Raw genomic sequence first — 17,899 nt, forward strand, 5'->3', positions numbered from 1 at the left:
CCTGCTTTCTTCTTTTTTGCTGTTAAGCCTCCTCCCGCTCCAAGCAGAAAAAGCTTCATGGTCTACTGCGCTTCAGATTGAAAACTTAGACACCCTCAGGGACCAGTGGGGAAAGCCACCCATTAGAGGAAAGTTTCTCATTTGCATTACACAGTTCTGATCCTTTCCCTACCTTTCCCCACCCCCAGCTTAAATCAGGTCTAACTCATACACAAGAAACCAGACCTTCAAAGTGTGCAATTGATGAGTTTTAACTTATATATACACCTGGGAAACCATCACCACCAATAAAGAGAGTGACCACAAGGTAAAAACAGTATTCATCATCCCCAGGAAGTTTTGTTTGGTTTTGTTTTGAGATAGTCTTGCTCTGCTATCCAGGCTGGAGTCCAGTGGTGTGATTATAGCTCACTGTGGCTTAGTCCCAAGTAGCTGGGACTACAGGTTCCTGCCACCCCACGGCCATTATATATATATAGAGAGAGAAAGAGAGTTGTTTTTTTGTTTTGTTTTGGTAGAGACGGGGGTCTTGCTATGTTGCCTAGGCTGATCTCAAACTCCGGGCCTCAGGCAATCCTCCTGCCTCAGCCTCCTAAAGTGCTGGGATTATAGAAGTGATCTACCACACCCACAGAAGTTTTCTTTTTGTTTTTGAGCTGGAATTTTGCTCTGTCGCCCAGGTTGAAGTGCAGTGGCATGATCTCGGTTCACTGCAGCCTCCACCTCCTGAGTTCAAGGGATTCTCCTGCCTCGGCCTCCCTAGTAGCTGGGATTACAGACATGCACCACCATGCCCAGCTATTTTTGTTTGTTTGTTTGTTTTTTGAGACGGAGTTTCGCTCTTGTTGCCCAGGCTGGAGGGCAGTGGTGCGATCTCGGCTCACCGCAAACTCCATCTCCCAGGTTCAAGCGATTCTCCTGTCTCAGCCTCCTGAGTAGCTGGGATTACAGGCATGTGCCACCATGCTTGGCTAATTTTTTTGTACTTTTAGTAGAGACGGGGTTCTCCATGTTAATTAGGCTGGTCTTGAACTCCCGACCTCAGGTGATCCGCCCGCCTCAGCCTCCCAAAGTGCTGGGATTACAGGTATGAGCCACCGCGCCCAGTCACTAATTTTTATATTTTTAGTAGAGACAGGGTTTCAACATGTTGCCCAGACTGGTCTTGAATGCCTGACCTCAAGTGATTCACCTGCCTCGGCCTCCCAAAGTGCTGGGATGGGTGCGAACCACCACGCCTGCAGAAGTTTTCCTAAGCCTCCTTGTAAACCCTCTATTTTTCACTGTTCCCCACACAGTGTTACAGACCACAAGTTCTTGGGACCTGAATGCAACTGAAATTGACTTGAGGCCAAAAGAGTTTTCCCAGACAAGACCTCATTGGAGTTTATGCCTGGGTATTGAGGGAGACAGCACAAGAGAAAGGGAGCGAATTCGCTGGCTGACTCTTGGAAATGAGCCAGTAGGACTTTTTTTTATCAGGCAAAGCTCTGGAATTGACATTAGCGGGAGGATATACAGGCTGGGCTGGGCAAAATATGTGAGGAGCAGGGCACTCAGGTGGGCACTTGTCTGGCTGCGATGGTTATCTTGAGTAATGGGCCACATGGTGTTCTGGCCCGTGCAACAAGGCTGTAAATCAATCGTTCAGCTTTCCTTCCGGAGTTGGGACACTCACATCCTTGGTTACTTCCTAAGGCGAGTTCCTGAAATTCTTTTCTTTTTCTTTTGTTTGTGACAGAGTCTTACGCTGTTGTGCCCAGGCTGGAGTGCAGTGGTGCGATCTCGGCTCACTGCAACCTCCTTCTCCCAGGTTCAAGCGATCCTCTTGCTTCAACCTCCTGAGTAGCTGGGATTATTTTTAGTAGAAATGGGGTTTCACCATGTTGGCCACGCTGGTCTCAAACTCCTGACCTCAAGTGAGCCATCCACCTAGGCCTCCCTAAGTGCTGGGATTACAGGCGTGAGCTACCGCGCCCGGTCTCGTTATTGATTCTTTTTGCTTCCGCGGACAACTTTTGATTTGCTATCTTCCATCTGAGGGTATTCAGGGCTTTTGGGCCTTTGTGTGTAGACAGTCAACTCTGTGGAGCTGAGATCCTGGAGAATATGGCCAGAGAGAAATATGAACTGTACTCCATTTGCAGCCAGCAAAACTTTCCTTTCTTTGAGCTGTCTTTGGAGCGGTTCTAGATTTTGGGAGGACGGCTGTAGATCTCCTGCATCCTTGGTTAAGTCATAACCTTGGTTAAGGCTTATAGATTTCACTTGAGAGAGTACTTGTGGTAAAGAAGTTCAAAAGCCAGGAATACCAGCTGTTTGTCTCAGCTAAAAACTGGTAATATGGCTGGGCACTGTGGCTCATGCCTGTAATCCCAGCACTTTGAGAAGGCGAGGCGGATGGATCACCTGAGGTCCGGAGTTCAAGACCAGCCTGACCAATATGGTGAAATCCCGTCTCTGCTAAAAATACAAAAATTAGCCGGGCATGCTGGTGTCTGCCTGTGGTCCCAGCTACTTGGGAGGCTGAGACAAAAGAATTGTTTGAACCTAGGAGGCAGAGGTTGCAGTGAGCTGAGATTGCACCACTGCACTCCAGCCTGGGCAACAGACTGAGACTCCATCTCAAAAATAAAACAAATAAATAAAATCTGGTAATAATAAGTTTAAGAGTATTTATTTTAAAGAGCTCTATAGTTAGAAGTCAGCTTAATCAAAAGCTGATATCTAAGTTATATATATATTTAAAAGGCCTTTCTGACTTTTCTCTTTGAATCTTTTTTCATGGACTAGAACTTTTTTTTTTTCCAAAAATAAAAATCCCCGTGTGCTTGGTATGACAACTTCCTTTGTTCACTTCCTCTCTTTTTCTTTTTTTCTTCTTTCCTGAGATGGGGTCTTGCTCTGTAGCCCAGGCTGGAGTGCAGTGGCGTGATCACAGCTCTGCACCTTTGACCTCCTGGGCTCAAGCAATCATTCCACCTTGACCTCCCAAAGTGCTGGGATTACAGACATAAGCTTCTATGCCCAGCCCACTTCCTTTATTAAAAATTAGTTTTCCATGATGGGAGTGAGAGCCCAAGGGGAGCCCTCTAGCATGAAGCCCAGAGTGCCACAGCAAACAGGAGCTTGAGTTTGACCCTAAGCCCTCAACCAGTGATAACCCAAACAGCTGACATTTAAGTTTCACTTCCCATTGGTTTTTTTTTTGCCGCACATTCATGCATCACCTGTCCACTTCGCTGCTTAATAATTTTCTTTAAATCAACCCATTCTTTTGTTTTTAATTCAACACATTTATTTAAACAGGAAATGTCATTTCACTCCAGGAAGTGGAAAATCAGTATCGGTTGGCACACACCGACTCTAATAGTACAAATAAATCCAAAGATTCAGCAACAACAGAGAAGTGCTAAAAGCACTGGGTGAGAGGTGTTGGGGAACGGGTTGGTCACCAGGTCTCAAGGTGACACCCACAGATGATGCAAGAATTCAAAGGCTCACGCCTGTACTCTCAGCACTTTGGCAGGCCGAGGCAGGTGGATCACTTGAGGTCAGGGATTCAAAACAAACCTGGGCAACATGATGAAACCCCGTTTCTACAAAACATACAAAAAATTAGCTGGGCATGGTGGTGGTGTGCATCTGTATTCCCAGTACTACTAAGCTGAGGTGGGAGGATCACTTGAGCTGGGGAGGTGGAGGTTGCAGTGAGCCTAGATCACACCAATGCACTCTAACCTGGGTGACAGAGTGAGACCCTGTCTCAAAAACAACCCAACAAACGACAACAAAAAATAAAACAAAAAACAAGGGGAGAACATGGCCACCTGCAAGCCAAGGAAAGAGGCCTCAGAAGGAAGTCTACTGTGCTGACACCTCGAACTTGAACTTCTGGCCTCTGGAACTATTGTAACCATCCAAGGGGTTCACCTTTCCTGCTACCTAGACAGAGCCCATACATCAAAACAGGGGAATTGCAATAGAGAAAGAGTAATTCGCCAGGTGCGGTGGCTGACACCTGTAATCCCAGCACTTTGGGAGGCCGGGGCGGGCAGATCACGAGGTCAGGAGATCCAGACCATCTGGCTAACACGGTGAAACCCTGTCTCTACTAAAAATACAAAAAATTGGCCGGGCGCGGTGGCTCAAGCCTGTAATCCCAGCACTTTGGGAGGCCAAGGCGGGTGGATCACGAGGTCAGGAGATTGACACCATCCTGGCTAACACGGTGAAACCCCGTCTCTACTAAAAACATAAAATTAGCTGGCGCGGTGGCGGGCGCCTGCAGTTCCAGCTACTAGGGAGGCTGAGGCAAGAGAATGGCGTGAACCCGGGAGGCGGAGGTTGCAGTGAGCCGAAATCCGGCCACTGCACTGCAGCCTGGCAACAGAGTCAGACCCTGTCTCACACACACACACACACAAGCAGGAGGTCTGCTTTGGGAGAGGGCTGTTATCATCTTTGTTTAAACTATAAACTAGGTTTCTCTCAAAGTTAGTTCAGCCTGCATCTAGGAATGAACAAGGACAGCTTAGAGATTAGAAGCAAGATGGAGTCAACTATGTTAGATCTCTTTCACTGTCTCAGCCATAATTTTGCAAATGCAGTTTCACTGTGAAGAAATAAATTTCTGTTGTTTAAGCCGTGCAGTCTGTGATCTTTTTTTTTTTTTTTTAAGACGGAGTCTCGCTCTGTCACAATTCTCCTGCCCCAGCCTCCTGAGTAGGTGGGTAGCTGGGATTATGGGCACACATCACCATGCCCGACTAATTTTTTTTTTTTTTTTGTATTTTTAGTAGAGACAGGGTTTCATCATGTTGGCCAGGCTGGTCTCGAACTCCTGACCTCGTGATCCACCCGCCTCGGCCTCGGGTTACAAGCGTGAGCCACGGCGACTGGCCATCTGTGGTCTTTTTGATGGCAGCCCTAGCCGACTAGCCTATCTCCTTAGCTCAATGGTCAAAGTTAGCATTACCAATCTCGGCCCCTGATGGGATTCAGGTACCAAGAAGGACACAGCGTCCCTGCGGAGTATTCTTCCCCACAGCTGCAAGACCAGATTTTAATCATGAGGAAGCAGCAGACAAGGCCAGAAACTGGAACTGTCCACAGGACAACTGGCCAGGGCTCTTCAAACAGACAGGGCCAGTCCAGCTGCTACAGATGCGAGGTAAGAAAAAAAAAAGCCAACATCAGGAGCCTCTCTGAACCTATTTTGGTTTGGAGGCTGTCCAATTTATTTACAAATCAAAAAAGTTATATATAAAATTATTATACTATATTATCATTTTATATTTATATTATTTTATAAATTAATATAATTATTATATAATTATAAATTAATAAATATTTTAATATATATACATTATTATTGTTGTACATTATCTATCTATATAGATATAGCTATCTCAAATGTCAGGTCAGGCATATGCCACTGTGCTCAACTTGAATTTTATATCATTTTATTGTATTTTATTCTATTTTTTGGAAACAGGGTCTTGCTCTGTCACCCAGGCTAGAGCGCAGTGGCATGAACACAGCTCATTGCAGCCTCAACTTCGACCTCTTAGGCTCAAGTGATCCTTCTGTCTCCACCTCTTGAGTAGTTGGGACCACAGGTGCTCACCACCATGCCTGGCCAATTTGACAGAGTGACGGAGTCTCACTCTGTCGCCCAGGCTGGAGTGCAGTGGCACTATCTCGGCTCACTGCAAGCTCCGCCTCCCGGGTTCACGCCATTCTCCTGCCTCAGCCTCATGAATAGCTGGAACTATAGGTGCCCGCCACCACACCCTGCTAATTTCTGTATTTTTAGTAAAGACGGGGTTTTACCGTGTTAGCCAGGATGGTCTTGATCTCCTGGCCTTGTGATCCGCCTGCCTCGGCCTCCCAAAGTGCTGGGATTATAGGCGTGAGCCACCACCCCTGGCCCATCCAGCAAGTATTTATTGAACTGTGTACCAGGCACTGGTCTAGGCACTCAGGAAGATGCAGCTGTAAACAAAACAGAGATCCCCAACCTCCTGGAGCTGACATTCTAAGGCTGTGCCGTCCAAAATGGTAGCTAGAAACCTCATGTAGCTAGTGCGCACTTGAAATGTGACTAGTCCACACTGTCGTGATTAAGTGCAAAATGCACAGTAAATTTCAAAGCTTTAGCACGCACACATACAAACATACAAAGGTTTAAATATCTCAGTAACTTTTTAATATGGATACATGTTGAAGTGATATTTGGGATACACTGTGTTAAATCAAATATATTATTATTAATGTTAACTTCATTTGTTTTTTTTTGTTTTTTGTTTTTTTTTTTAAGATGGAGTTTCACTCTTGTTGCCCAGGCTGGAGTGCAATGGCGGGATCCCGGCTCACCACAACCTCCGCCCCCCGGGTTCAAACGATTCTCCTGCCTTAGCCTCCCAAGCAGCTGAGATTACAGGTGTGAGCCACCACGCCCGGCTAAATTTGTATTTTTTTTTTTTTTTTTTTTTTTGAGACAGAGTCTCGCTTAGTCGCCCAGGCTGGAGTGCAATGGCGCGATCTCGGCTCACTGCAAGCTCCGCCTCCCGGGTTCACGCCATTCTCCTGCCTCAGCCTCCCAAGTAGCTGGGACTACAGGCGCCCGCCGCCTCGCCCGGCTAATTTTTTGCATTTTTAGTAGAGACGGGGTTTCACCGTGTTAGCCAGGATGGTCTCGATCTCCTGACCTCGTGATCCGCCCGCCTCGGCCTCCCAAAGTGCTGGGATTACAGGCGTGAGCCACCGTGCCCGGCCTAAATTTGTATTTTTAGTAGAGACGGGGTTTTTCTGTGTTTGTCAGGCTGGTCTCGAACTCCCGACCTCAGGTGATCTGCCGCCTCGGCCTCCCAAAGTGCTGGGTTTATAGGCGTGAGCCACCATGCCCGGCCTCACTTGTTTGTTTTTACTTTTTAAAATTGTAGTTACTATGAACAATGAAATAAATAAATATATGGTATGTTAGCGAGTGATACATTCTTTGGGAAAAACCATCAGGACTGGGCATGGTGGCTCGCACCAATAATCTCAGCACTTTGGGAGGCCGAGATGGGAGGATTGCTTGAGATTAGGAGTTTGAGACCAGCCTGGCAACAAAGAGAGACCCCATCTTTATAAAAAATTTTAAAACTTAGACAGGTATGGTGGTAGGTGCCTGTAGTCTCAGCTACTTGGTAGGCACAGGCAGGTGGATTGCTGGAGCCAGGAGGTTAAGGCTGCAGTGAGCTGAGATCATGCCACTGCACTCCAGCCTGGGTGACAGAGAGAGACCTTCTTTCAAAACAAAACCAAACCCCTGTTCCTCAAGCAAGATGCCAGATGTACCTGGGTCAGTCCAGACTCCTGACCCATGTGGTTTAGGAGCAGCAAGGAGGAGGGAGGGGTCCCAGGAAAAGGGAACAGCCTTCCTCTGGGCCTTTGCACTGGCTCATCCTGCTTCCAGAATGCTCTTCCTAATATCCATTCTGCTCCTCCCCTCCCCTCCTTCAGGCCTTTCTGCAGATGTCACCTCAGTGAGGCTTTCTCTGATACCCCTGTCTAAAACTGCAAAGCCTCCTGAGTAGCTGGTACCACAGGAGTACACCACCACGCCCTGCTAATTTTTGTTTATTCTTTTGGTAGAGTTGGGGGGTCCCACTATTTTGCCCAGGCTGGTCTCAAACTCCTGGGCTCAAGCGATCCTCCCACCTTGGCCTCCCAAAATGTTGGGATTACAGGCATGAACGGAGGGATGTGCGGAGCGGTGTGAAACCCCTAATCGTCATTGGTCCCTGGCACAGTCTCTTCTGCCCATGGCTCCTTAAAGGGCAGGCTGGCCTGTGGGGAGAGGCGGGAGCTGGGTCAGAAAGGCGTCAGGTCTCACCCTCCCTTCTACTCGCAGCCAGATGGGCAGTCACCTGGGCTCTAGGATGATCCTTTCTGTGCAGAGTCCGCCTGCGGTGCCACTGGTGCAGGGAGGCGCGGGCCTCGGAGCTGAGCCCCCGGGGAGCACGGTCTGTTTCGGGCTGGTAGTGGGCAATGTGGTGCAGCGCCCCAAACCACGTGGTCAGGTAGTACCCAGCTGGGGACAGAAAGGGAGGTCAACTCGGCCCTCTAGGCTTCCCTGGTCGCCTCAAATACCCCTACAGTTTGCCTGCCGTTCCTCCTGCTGCGGGGGGAGGCTGTTTGGGATCCCGGAGGTACTGGATCGTTGGGTTCCAGCATTCTGGAGTTAGGGGCTCACCCTCTCCCCGCAGCTCGTCTGGATCTAAGAGCTCCATAAGAAACTCCACATCCAGCTGTGTCTCCCCAATATCCGGGCTCCAGATGAGTTCCTCAGTCAGCGCCGGCAGGAAGGCGTCGGCCCCCAAGGGATCTGGGAAAGCCCGAGGAAAGATCCTGAGATGGATGCGGGTGCGCAGACACCTTCCATCTGATCCCCAGGACCGTGAGGGCTGGCTGCTCCTCCACCTTGTCGGGCATGACAACGCCTCCTACCAGAATCCCCAGGACCGCGTAGACGACTCCCACCAGTGCTGCCCCCTCCCTCGAAGTGCGCCTGCATACTCGCTTGCTGTCTGGTTCCCCCAACCCTCAAGGTGCTCCCCACCACGCTAGATGTTGACCCCTCCCTTACCTTGGTTCTCGCCCCGAGCCAGGCCCGTGTAGACATCTCTGCACACCTCCAACAGAAGCGCCACCTTGCGGCGCGGGGCGCAGGCAGCGTGCAGATGTGCAAGGCGCTCGTGGATGCGACTCCGCAAGGCGGGGGCGGGGCTCTGCCCCTCCGGCCCCGCCCCCTGTGCTCCCGGAGGCCCCGCCCCCGCCCGCAGGGCTGTTTGTCGCCGCCGCAGCAGTCGCAGCTCTGGTGCTCGGAGTGTGCGGAGTCGCGTCCACAGGGCCGGCTTCAGGGGCACCAACACCGCCTGGCACACGGCCATCTCCAGTGCGGGGCCTGCGGGGGGTGGGGGACGGGTGAGCACAGGGCTGCCAAGTTGCCCCACGCCCACCTATGGAATCCACTCACCCTGGCACACCGCCACCCCTGCCTAGCTATGATCCCCCGTGAGTGCAGACATGGGTGTGAACACATGTGGAAGAGTGAGCCTGGGTGTGAACTTGCGCGCACATGTGGGCGATAGAAGGCGTGGGATGTGTAGGAAGGGCATGTGGGTGCAGAGGGAAACGTCTGTGCGCCGATGGAGAGGACGAAGTTGCACACTAGAACCCGTGGGGGCTCCCTTCCCGTCCTCCCATTACCTGGATCCTCGTCCTTCTTGGGGACCCCAGGACCCCTGCTCCCAAAGACAGCCCTGATGTAGGAGTCCTTTGCCAGGTGATCCTGGAGGTCAGTAAGGAGGTGCCGCACATCCTGAAGCAGCTCCGTGGCCGGGTCCCCAGACCCGTGGGGACCCCCAGAATCTGAGGCGATGCGCACCCGAAGGCTTCGGTACTGCCTGGCCACGTAGCTGCTCCGGGCCCTGACCAGAGACTGGATGTGAATGGTGAGCGCTTCCTCGGGGCTTTCCTCTTCAGGGTCGTCCTCCCTTCCTTCCTCCCTTCCTTCAGGGTCTTCTTCCTCCTCCTCCAGGAGGCTGTCGAGAGCCGGCCCAGGATGGTCCACTTCCGGGCTGAGCGGGCCTTTTACCCAGGAGACCCCGTGAGGTGCAGGGTTCCTGGGGGCTGGAAGTGAGGAGGGGGTTCGGTCCCCTAGAACAGGGCAGCAGCTCCCTCCTCCCTCAGAGGTCCAGGGCCCTGCCCAGCTAACCTGGATCATGTCTCTGCGCAGCCTCTGACTCTGTTTCTTGAGGGGTCTGCTCCCTCCCCCAGCCTCTGTGGGTCTCCAGGTAGAGCTGGTTCACAATGCAAAGCACCTTCCCTGGGGTGTCCTGTTGGACCCTGCCAATCTGCAGAGGATCTGAGGCCAGCAGAAGTGAGAAGGTGTCCTAGGTATTCAAGGGACCAACTCTGGTCCCTTCAAGGCACCAGGAGACTTACTTCCCAGCTTCACTGCTGGATGTGCTGAGGCTTAGCTCATGGCCCCTCCTCAGTCACACCCAGGAGTCCAAGTCCCCAGTCGCCTTCTCACTTAGACCCAGGAATCCGGTCCCCCTAGTTCCTTCCACCTCCAATCCTCTCCTCTGTTAGGACCTAGGAATACAGGCCCCCATCCCCTCTTCCCTCTGGGACTACAAAGTCCAGACCCCGAGCTCTCTCTAGCCCCCAGTTCTATATTCCCCTCCAACCCAGTAGTCTGGGCCCCAAAGCCCCATTCATTCCCTTGGAGCAAGGAAATTGGCAGGTTGGCTGTGCCCTCTTTAGAGAACCATGCCTCACCTGTGTGTTCATCTCTGGGCCCTAGGGTGGGAGGGGGCAAGAGCAGGGTTCTGGGCAGAATGTCCCTGAGAATAGAGAGGTGGGAGCCCCAGTGTCAGTGGGGTGTCTTAGGGAAGGGTCCCCCTTAGTGCTTCAGATGGGTGACCTGTACCTGCTAGCTGATAGAAAGGCCAGGAGATGGGGTAGGTCTGGCATGCAGAGGTTGGAGGATTCCAGGGACACACCTGGGGTGGGGGAGGAAGAAGAAGAAAGTAAACTTGAGTGGTGGCTGTCTTCTGTCCCCTGGGATGCTCTTGCTCCCCCATTCCTTCAGAATCCCCCCAGGGACCTTCAGAACAGGGAAGCTCCCACTCCTTGGAGTCCCCATCTTTACTCTTGCATACCACTTATGCCACCAACAAGGATTCATTCATTAGACAAACACTTACTGAGCCCTTAGTCATTTCCAGGCACTGGAGATACAGTTATCAAAAGACAGACAAGTTCACTGCCTTCCTGTAGCTTACCTTCTAGTGGGGGGCGGAGGGGGAAAAGGCAGAATATAAATGAGTAAACAGTCGGGGCACGGTGGCTCACGCCTGTAATTCCAACACTTGGGGAAGCCGAGGTGGGCGGATCACCTGAGGTCAGGAGTTTGAGACCAGCCTGGCCAACATGGCGAAACCCCGTCTCTACTAAAAATACAAAAATTAGCCGGGCATGGTGGTGGGCGCCTGTAATCCCAGATACTTGGGAGCCTGAGGCAGGAGAATTGCTTGAACCCGGGAAGTGGAGGTTGAAGTGAGCTGAGATTGAGCCATTACACTCCAGTCTGGGCAACAAAAGTGAGACTCTTATCTCAATAAATAAATAAATAAACAAAATGTTAAAAAATGAGTAAACAAAGTGGATATTGTATTGAGTGCTATGAAGGAAATGGAGTGATTAAAAGTGACCAGGAAGCCAGGTGTGGTGACTCATGCCTGTAATCCCATCACTTTGGGAGGCTGAGGTGGGTGGATCACTTGAGGTCCAGAGTTCAAGACCAGCCTGGCCAACATGGCAAAACCCATCTCTATTAAAAATACAAAAAATCAGGGGGTGGCGGCCTAGGGGAGGGATAGCATTAGGAGAAATGCCTAATGTAGATGACGGGTTGATGGGTGCAGCAAACCACCATGGCACCTGCATACCTATGTAACAAACCTGCACGTTCTGCACATGTATCCCAGAACTTACAGTATGATAAAAAATAAATAAATAAAAATAAAAATAAACAAAAAAATTAGTCGTATGTGGTGGTGTGCACCTGTAATCCCAGCTACTTGGGAGGCTGAGGCATGAGAATTGCTTGAACCTGGGAGGTAGAGGTGGCAATGAGTGGAGATTGGGCCACTGCACTCCAGCCTGAGCGACAGAGTGAGACTCTGTCTAAAAAAAGAAAAAGAAAAAGTGACCAAGGGACCATCTTTTAACTATGATGGTCAAGAAAGGTTACATTTCTGCAGAGGCCTGGAGGATGGAGACTAAACCAGCCCCTTCAGGGAAAGCATTCATACAGGAAGAACCCAAGCAGAGGTCCTGAAGCTGGAACACACTTAGCATGCTAAAGACACACAGAGGGCCGGGCGCAGTGGCTCACGCCTGTAATCTCAGCACTTTGGGAGGCTGAGGTGGGCAGATCACAAGGTCAGGAGATTGAGACCACGGTGAAACCATGTCTCTACTAAAAATACAGAAAAAAAAAAAAAAAATTAGCCGGGCGTGGTGGCAGGCGCCTGTAGTCCATGCTACTCAGGAGGCTGAGGCAGGAGAATAGCGTGAACCTGGGAGGTGGAGATTGCAGTGAGCCGAGATCGCGCCACTGCACTCCAGCCTGGGGGACAGAGCAAGACTCCGTCTCAAAAAAGAAAAAGACACACAGAGGGGAACAGTGTGTCTCGGGTAGAGTGAATAAGGGGTAATAGATGGAGAGACAGGCAGGAACTACATCACACAGCACCTTATAGATCATGACAAGGAGTTTGCATTTGTATCTAAGGGTGTTGCATGTTCTTTGCGGGATTTGGGGCGGGGTGTATAACATCTAATTAATATTGAAAAATACCTTGGGCTCAGAATGGATTGCGGGAAGGAAAGGGAGATAGGATTAGAAATATTCATCAGATATTTTGGAAGCAAAGCTGACAGGTGTTTTTGTTTTGTTTTGTGTTTTGGCAGGGTTTCCCTCTGTTGCCAAGGCTGGAGGGCAGTGGTGTGATCTTGGCTCGTGGCAACCTCCGCCTCCTGGGTTCAAGCTATTCTCGTGCCTCAGCCTCCCAAGTAGCTGGGATTACAGTCGCGCGTCGCCAAGCCTGGCTAATTTTTGTATTTTTTGTAGAGATGGGGGTTTTGCTGTGTTGGCCAGGCTGGTCTCAACATCCTGGCCTCAGGTGATCCACCCGCTTTGACCTCCCAAAGTGTTGGGATTACAAGCGTGAGCCACCGCGCCGATCCAGCTGACAGTTCTTAGTGATCAATTGACTCTGGGCTGGAGACTCAGGGGAGGTGCCTTACCTCTGGCAATCTTCTGGATCTGGTAGCTGTTGACTTCTCCTGGTAATAGTCCTGTCCTCAACACCAGGACCTGGCTGGGGTCATGTCCTATGACCAAGAAACTCTGGGGATAGAGATAAAGGCCGGCGTGACAAAGGTGCGCACAGATATCTGTTACTTTTGCCTGACTAGCATCCATTTCCCTTATTTTGGGTTCCACACCCCAAATTTCCTTTAGGGGAACACTTTCCCTACTGTCAGTCCATGTGGATGGGGCTGACTTCCCCCAAGCCCCAAGGGTGGGCCCATGACCTGATCTAGCCAATAGGAGGACGGTGCTCTCGGCCCACTGTTTGGTTCAGAGACGGTCATGTGACTCAAGTTCAGCCAGTGGACATCTTCCACAGGATTTTTTTTTTCTTTTTTCTTTCTGTTTTTGAGACGGAGTCTTGCTCTGTTGCCCAGGCTGGAGTGCAGTGGCCGGATCTCAGCTCACTGCAAGCTCCGCCTCCCGGGTTTACGCCATTCTCCTGCCTCAGCCTCCCGAGTAGCTGGGACTACAGGCGCCCGCCACCGCGCCCGGCTAGTTTTTTGTATTTTTTAGTAGAGACGGGGTTTCACCGTGCTAGCCAGGATGGTCTCGATCTCCTGACCTCGTGATCCGCCCGTCTCGGCCTCCCAAAGTGCTGGGATTACAGGCTTGAGCCACCGCGCCCGGCCTTCTTTCTGTTTTTGAGACGGAGTCTTGCTCTGTTGCCCAGGCTGGAGTGCAGTGGCACAGTCTCTGCCCACTGCAAACTCCCGCCTCCTGGATTCAAGCGATTCTTCTGCCTCAGCCTCCCAACTAGCCGGGATTACAGCACCTGCCACCATGCCCGGCTAATTTTTGTATTTTTAGCAGAGACAGGGTTTCACCACGTTGGCCAGGCTAGTCTTGAACTCCTGACCTCAAGTGATCCGCCCTCCTCGGCCTCTTATAGTGCTGGGATAATAGGCGTGAGCCACTGCATGCCGGAGCTCTTTTGGAAAGAGTTCATCTGTTACACTGGTGTTGCTAAACTGGTGGGAGACAGCTCTGAGCTGGGAAGGGCAATACCCTCCTGAGGAGGAAGCTGTGGTAGCCCCTGTTTGCTGTCCCCTCAAATCTATTCCACATTTGCTGCAGAATTCCTTGTTCATGGCATTAATATACCCAGCCATGAGTATGACTGATATATGGATTATGATTGCTATAGGTGGTGGTTCTTAGCTCTGGCTGTGTACGTCCCAAGAGAGCTGTTAAAAAATATTGCTACAGCCAGGCACGGTGGTTCACGCCTGTAATCCCAGCACTTTGGGAGGCCGAGGCGGGTGGATCATCTGAGGTCGGGAGTTCGAGACCACCCCGGCCAACGTGGTGAATCCCGGTCTCTACTAAAAATACAAAAATTAGCCGGTGTTAATGGTGGGCACCTATAATCCCAGCTACTCGGGAGGCTGAGGCCGGAGAATCGCTTGAACCTGGGAGGCAGAGGTTGTAGTGAGCCAATATCGTGCTGCTGCACTCCAGCCTGGGTGACAGAGGGAGACTCCATCTCAAAAAATAAATAAATACATAAAACATAAATAAAAATTTAAAAAAATATTGCTACCTGGGCCCCATCCTTTTTTTTTTTTTTTTTTTTTTTTTTTTAAATAGAGACAGGGCCTTGCTGTGTTGCCCAGGCTGGTCTTGAACTCCTAGGCTTAAGCGATCCTCCCACCTCAGCCTCCCAAAGTGATGGGATTACAGGCATGAGTCACCGCACCCGGCCAGCCATCTATATTTTCTGAATCAGTTGTGAAAACCTTTATTTTGGCCGGGCACGGTGGCTCACACCTGTAATCCCAGCACTTTGGGAGGCCAAGGTTGGTAGATCACCTGACATCCGGAGTTCAAGACCAGCCTGGCCAATATGGTGAAAACCCATCTCTATTAAAAATACAAAAAATTAGCTGGGCGTTGTGGCAGGTGCCTGTAATCCCAGCTACTCAGGAGGCTAAGGCAGGAGAATCGTTTGAACCCTGGAGGCGGAAGTTACAGTGAGCCGAGATCATGCCATTGCACTCTGGCCTGGGCAACGAGAGTGAAACTCTCAAAATTTAAAAAAAAAAAAAAAAAGAAAAAAAGAAAACCTTTATTTTTCCTGTAAAATAAACAGATGCAAGTGGTGCCTCCGTGCTTCCGGCCTGGAATGCACACAGGTGCTTGGGCCTGGGGCAGCCCCAGGGCAGATGTGAGGGAAGTCCAAGAGAATTATAGTTATGCTGGCCTTGATGTCACTGAGCTGCTGATCTAAAGCCAGCAGCCGCCGTTTTGGTTATGTTAGGAAGATAAATTCCTATTTGTTTAAGCCACTGTAGGACAGGTGTTTGTTATTTTCTGTCCCAAATACCCAAAATTCCCCACAGTTGAAAGCAAAGCCAAGAAATGGGATGAAGAGAAATTTCTAAGTGTTCTGAAGTTCAGCATCCAGACCTTCTTGAAACTACATTTTTTTTTTTTTTTTTTTAAACAGGGTCTTGCTCCATCACCCAGGCTGGAGTGCAGTGGCATGATCTCAGCTCACTGCAGCCTTGACCTCCTGAGCTCAAATGATCCTCCCACCTCAGCCTCCTGAGTAGCTAGGACTGCAGGCATGAGCCATTACACCTGGCAATGAATAGCCTTTTTGGTTTGCCCAATTTGTGTCGTGTTTGTTGCTAGTAACCAGCAGAGTCCTAATCTAGGGTGTCATGGGGGTCAGGACGGGCCCCCAGCTGTGAGTACTCACCCCCATTGGCCACAGCCCCACGAGGGCCTCCGCATCCTGGATATCCAGCTCTGGCACATGCCATACCCCCGATGTTCTCTGCAGGCGAAGAAGTGGCTCTAGGGTGCTGAGGACCCCTAGAGGGGTCCTGTCTGCTTTTTTCACCTGTGGTGGGACCAGCCTGGGATGGACAGTGTCCAGGGGGTCAGGGGTCAGAGGTGGGCAGTGGGACATTGAGGTGAGGTCAAAGGTATAGGAAGGGGCAGGCCCAGGACAGAGGCTCAGAGATGCGATTCAGGGTTCTGTAGTGAGGGAGGTGTTGGATGGAAAGGGTTTCTAGATGTAGCGGAAGGAGGGTATAGCCTCAGCCCCAGTAGCCCTCACCTCTCCCCCTCTGTGCGGACTTCAGGTGCCTTGTCCTCTGGCTGGGCCATCCTCAGGATGCAGGAAACCAGTGAGTCATGACCTGGCCTCTGGCAGGGAGAAAGGTAAGACTCAGGGAGAAGGCTGCTCCAGCCCCCGGGTCATGTTCAAGGTATTTACAATCAATATGGCAGAGACCCCGACCAGTCAGAATGGACCCCAGAGGCCGCTTGCTGTGGCAGGGGTTAATTCTTTATTTTTGAGACGGAGTCTCACTGTATTGCCCAGGCTGGAGTGCAGTGGCACAATCTCAGCTCACTGTAACCTCTGCCTCCTCGGTTCAAGCGATTCTCGTGCCTCAGCCTCCCGAGTAGTTGGGAATACAGGCGCGCACCACCACGCCTGGGTAATTTTTGTATTTTTTAGTAGAGACAAGGTTTCGCCATGTTACCCCAGCTGGTCTCAAACTCCTGACCTCAAATGATCGCCTCACCTCAGCCACCCAAAGTGCTGAGATTACAGGCGTGAGCCACCACGCCTGGCTGGCAGGGGTTAATTCTTTAGTACTGGATGGTGGGGAATCTGGGGCTCCCAGGAGAGACACCAGTGTGTCTTGTGGTGCGGGGAGACGACTCGAAACAATAGCTCTTTACTAGGTGGTAGGAAATATTTTTAAGATTTTAACAGCCATGGCAGCTGTGTGAATGTGGACCAGCCCTTGGCAAAACCCAGTCAGTGCCTGGAAAAGTTCTTGGCCCACAGTAGGCAGTCCATATATCCGGAAAGGTAGTAACATCCCCTCTTCCTCCCTTCCCACACCATGGAGGGGCCGCTGACTCTCTTCCCCAGTGTTTTATTATGAAAAATTTCAGACATAGAGAAAAGCTGAAAGAAGCATACGGGAAACATCCATATGTCCACTCCTGAGATTCTACCATGAATATTTTACTCATCTTGCTTTATCACACATCTGTTCCTCTATCTCTCCATCCACCCATCAGGCCCCAGCTCCTAACCAGGTACAGAGTCCTGTGTAGGTTATCATTTTGGGGTGGCACTTGTCCCTGCAGCAGTCCCAGGAGCAGGAGGCCTGGGTCTGGGGAGGACCCTTCCTTCCTTCCTTCCTTCCTTCCTTCCTTCCTTCCTTCCTTCCTTCCTTCCTTCCTTCCATCCATCCATCCATCCATCCAATATTTATTGAATACAGGCTGGAATTAGGTGCCTGTGCCCTAGAGAGAGGGCGATGAACAGGACGGGCTCCTCCCCTCAGGGCCTGCCATTCTTGTTTGGGACAGGTATAGCGTATGAATAATAAGCAGCTAAACAAATACATTAGCCCATTGACCAGAAGCCCAGGGTGCTATTAGGAGGGAGGGAGGTGGGGGAGGGAGGCGCAGGTGCCCTGCCCAGGCAAGAGCAGGAAGGAGGGGAGGGGAGGGGAGAGGGAGGCAGATGCCTGCTTGGGTACCGTGGCAGGGGAGGAGGCTGTGGGCAGTGCATGGCAGGGGTGGTTCAGGGCAGCTGCCTCATACCAAAGGAAGGCAGCAGGGGCTGAAGATGCCAGATGCTCGGTCCCCGGGGGCCCTACCTGTTCTCGGAGGAGAGGCCTGCAGTAGCAGGAAGTGGAGAGAGGAAGCTGGGCAGGCAGGGGGAAGAGGCGGGGCTGGGGCATCTGAAGTCAACTTTCCTCCCTCTTTCTGGGGCCTCAGGCCTTCCTAGGGCTTAGAGGAAGGGACACTGGCAGGCTGGAAGTCCAGGGGTCAGAGCCATGAGGGGCCCCTGTGAGGACCCTCCTGTCACCCCTCACTCTGGATCCTGGAGACTTTCTGGTTCCTTAGTGGCCCAAGATCTAACCCCCTCCCTTCAGAGATTTCCCTGGGTGCCCACAGAAAGAAACAGGAGGCCAGACCGGA

General features: G+C 51.1%; 2 protein-coding genes across 5 annotated transcripts in view; both read right to left on the reverse strand.

Moving 5' to 3' along the window:
• Positions 1-17,899, reverse strand: part of ECH1 (enoyl-CoA hydratase 1) — a 72,690-nt gene that overhangs the window by 38,593 nt on the left and 16,198 nt on the right. The gene's annotated exons all lie outside the window — the stretch shown is intronic.
• RINL (Ras and Rab interactor like) lies at positions 6,939-17,732 on the reverse strand. 4 transcript variants are annotated; one of them, XM_050769020.1, is made up of 12 exons: positions 17,575-17,732; positions 16,008-16,096; positions 15,645-15,804; positions 12,874-12,976; positions 10,490-10,562; positions 10,339-10,403; positions 9,770-9,919; positions 9,262-9,684; positions 8,639-8,956; positions 8,246-8,377; positions 7,920-8,083; positions 6,939-7,839 (listed from the first exon to the last, which is right to left on the reverse strand). In XM_050769020.1, exons 1-12 carry the CDS (start codon positions 17,656-17,658, stop codon positions 7,777-7,779), a joined length of 1,824 nt encoding a protein of 607 aa, XP_050624977.1. In that variant the 5' UTR covers positions 17,659-17,732; the 3' UTR covers positions 6,939-7,776. The 4 variants fall into 4 exon arrangements, with proteins under 4 accessions (XP_050624977.1, XP_050624978.1, XP_050624979.1 ...); XM_050769021.1 differs by lacking the exon at positions 8,246-8,377; XM_050769022.1 differs by lacking the exon at positions 17,575-17,732 and having other exon boundaries at positions 12,874-13,282; positions 15,645-15,722; positions 16,008-16,099.

The sequence above is a fragment of the Macaca thibetana genome, chromosome 19 (assembly GCF_024542745.1).
Source record: "Macaca thibetana thibetana isolate TM-01 chromosome 19, ASM2454274v1, whole genome shotgun sequence".
Classification (NCBI taxonomy): domain Eukaryota; kingdom Metazoa; phylum Chordata; class Mammalia; order Primates; family Cercopithecidae; genus Macaca; species Macaca thibetana.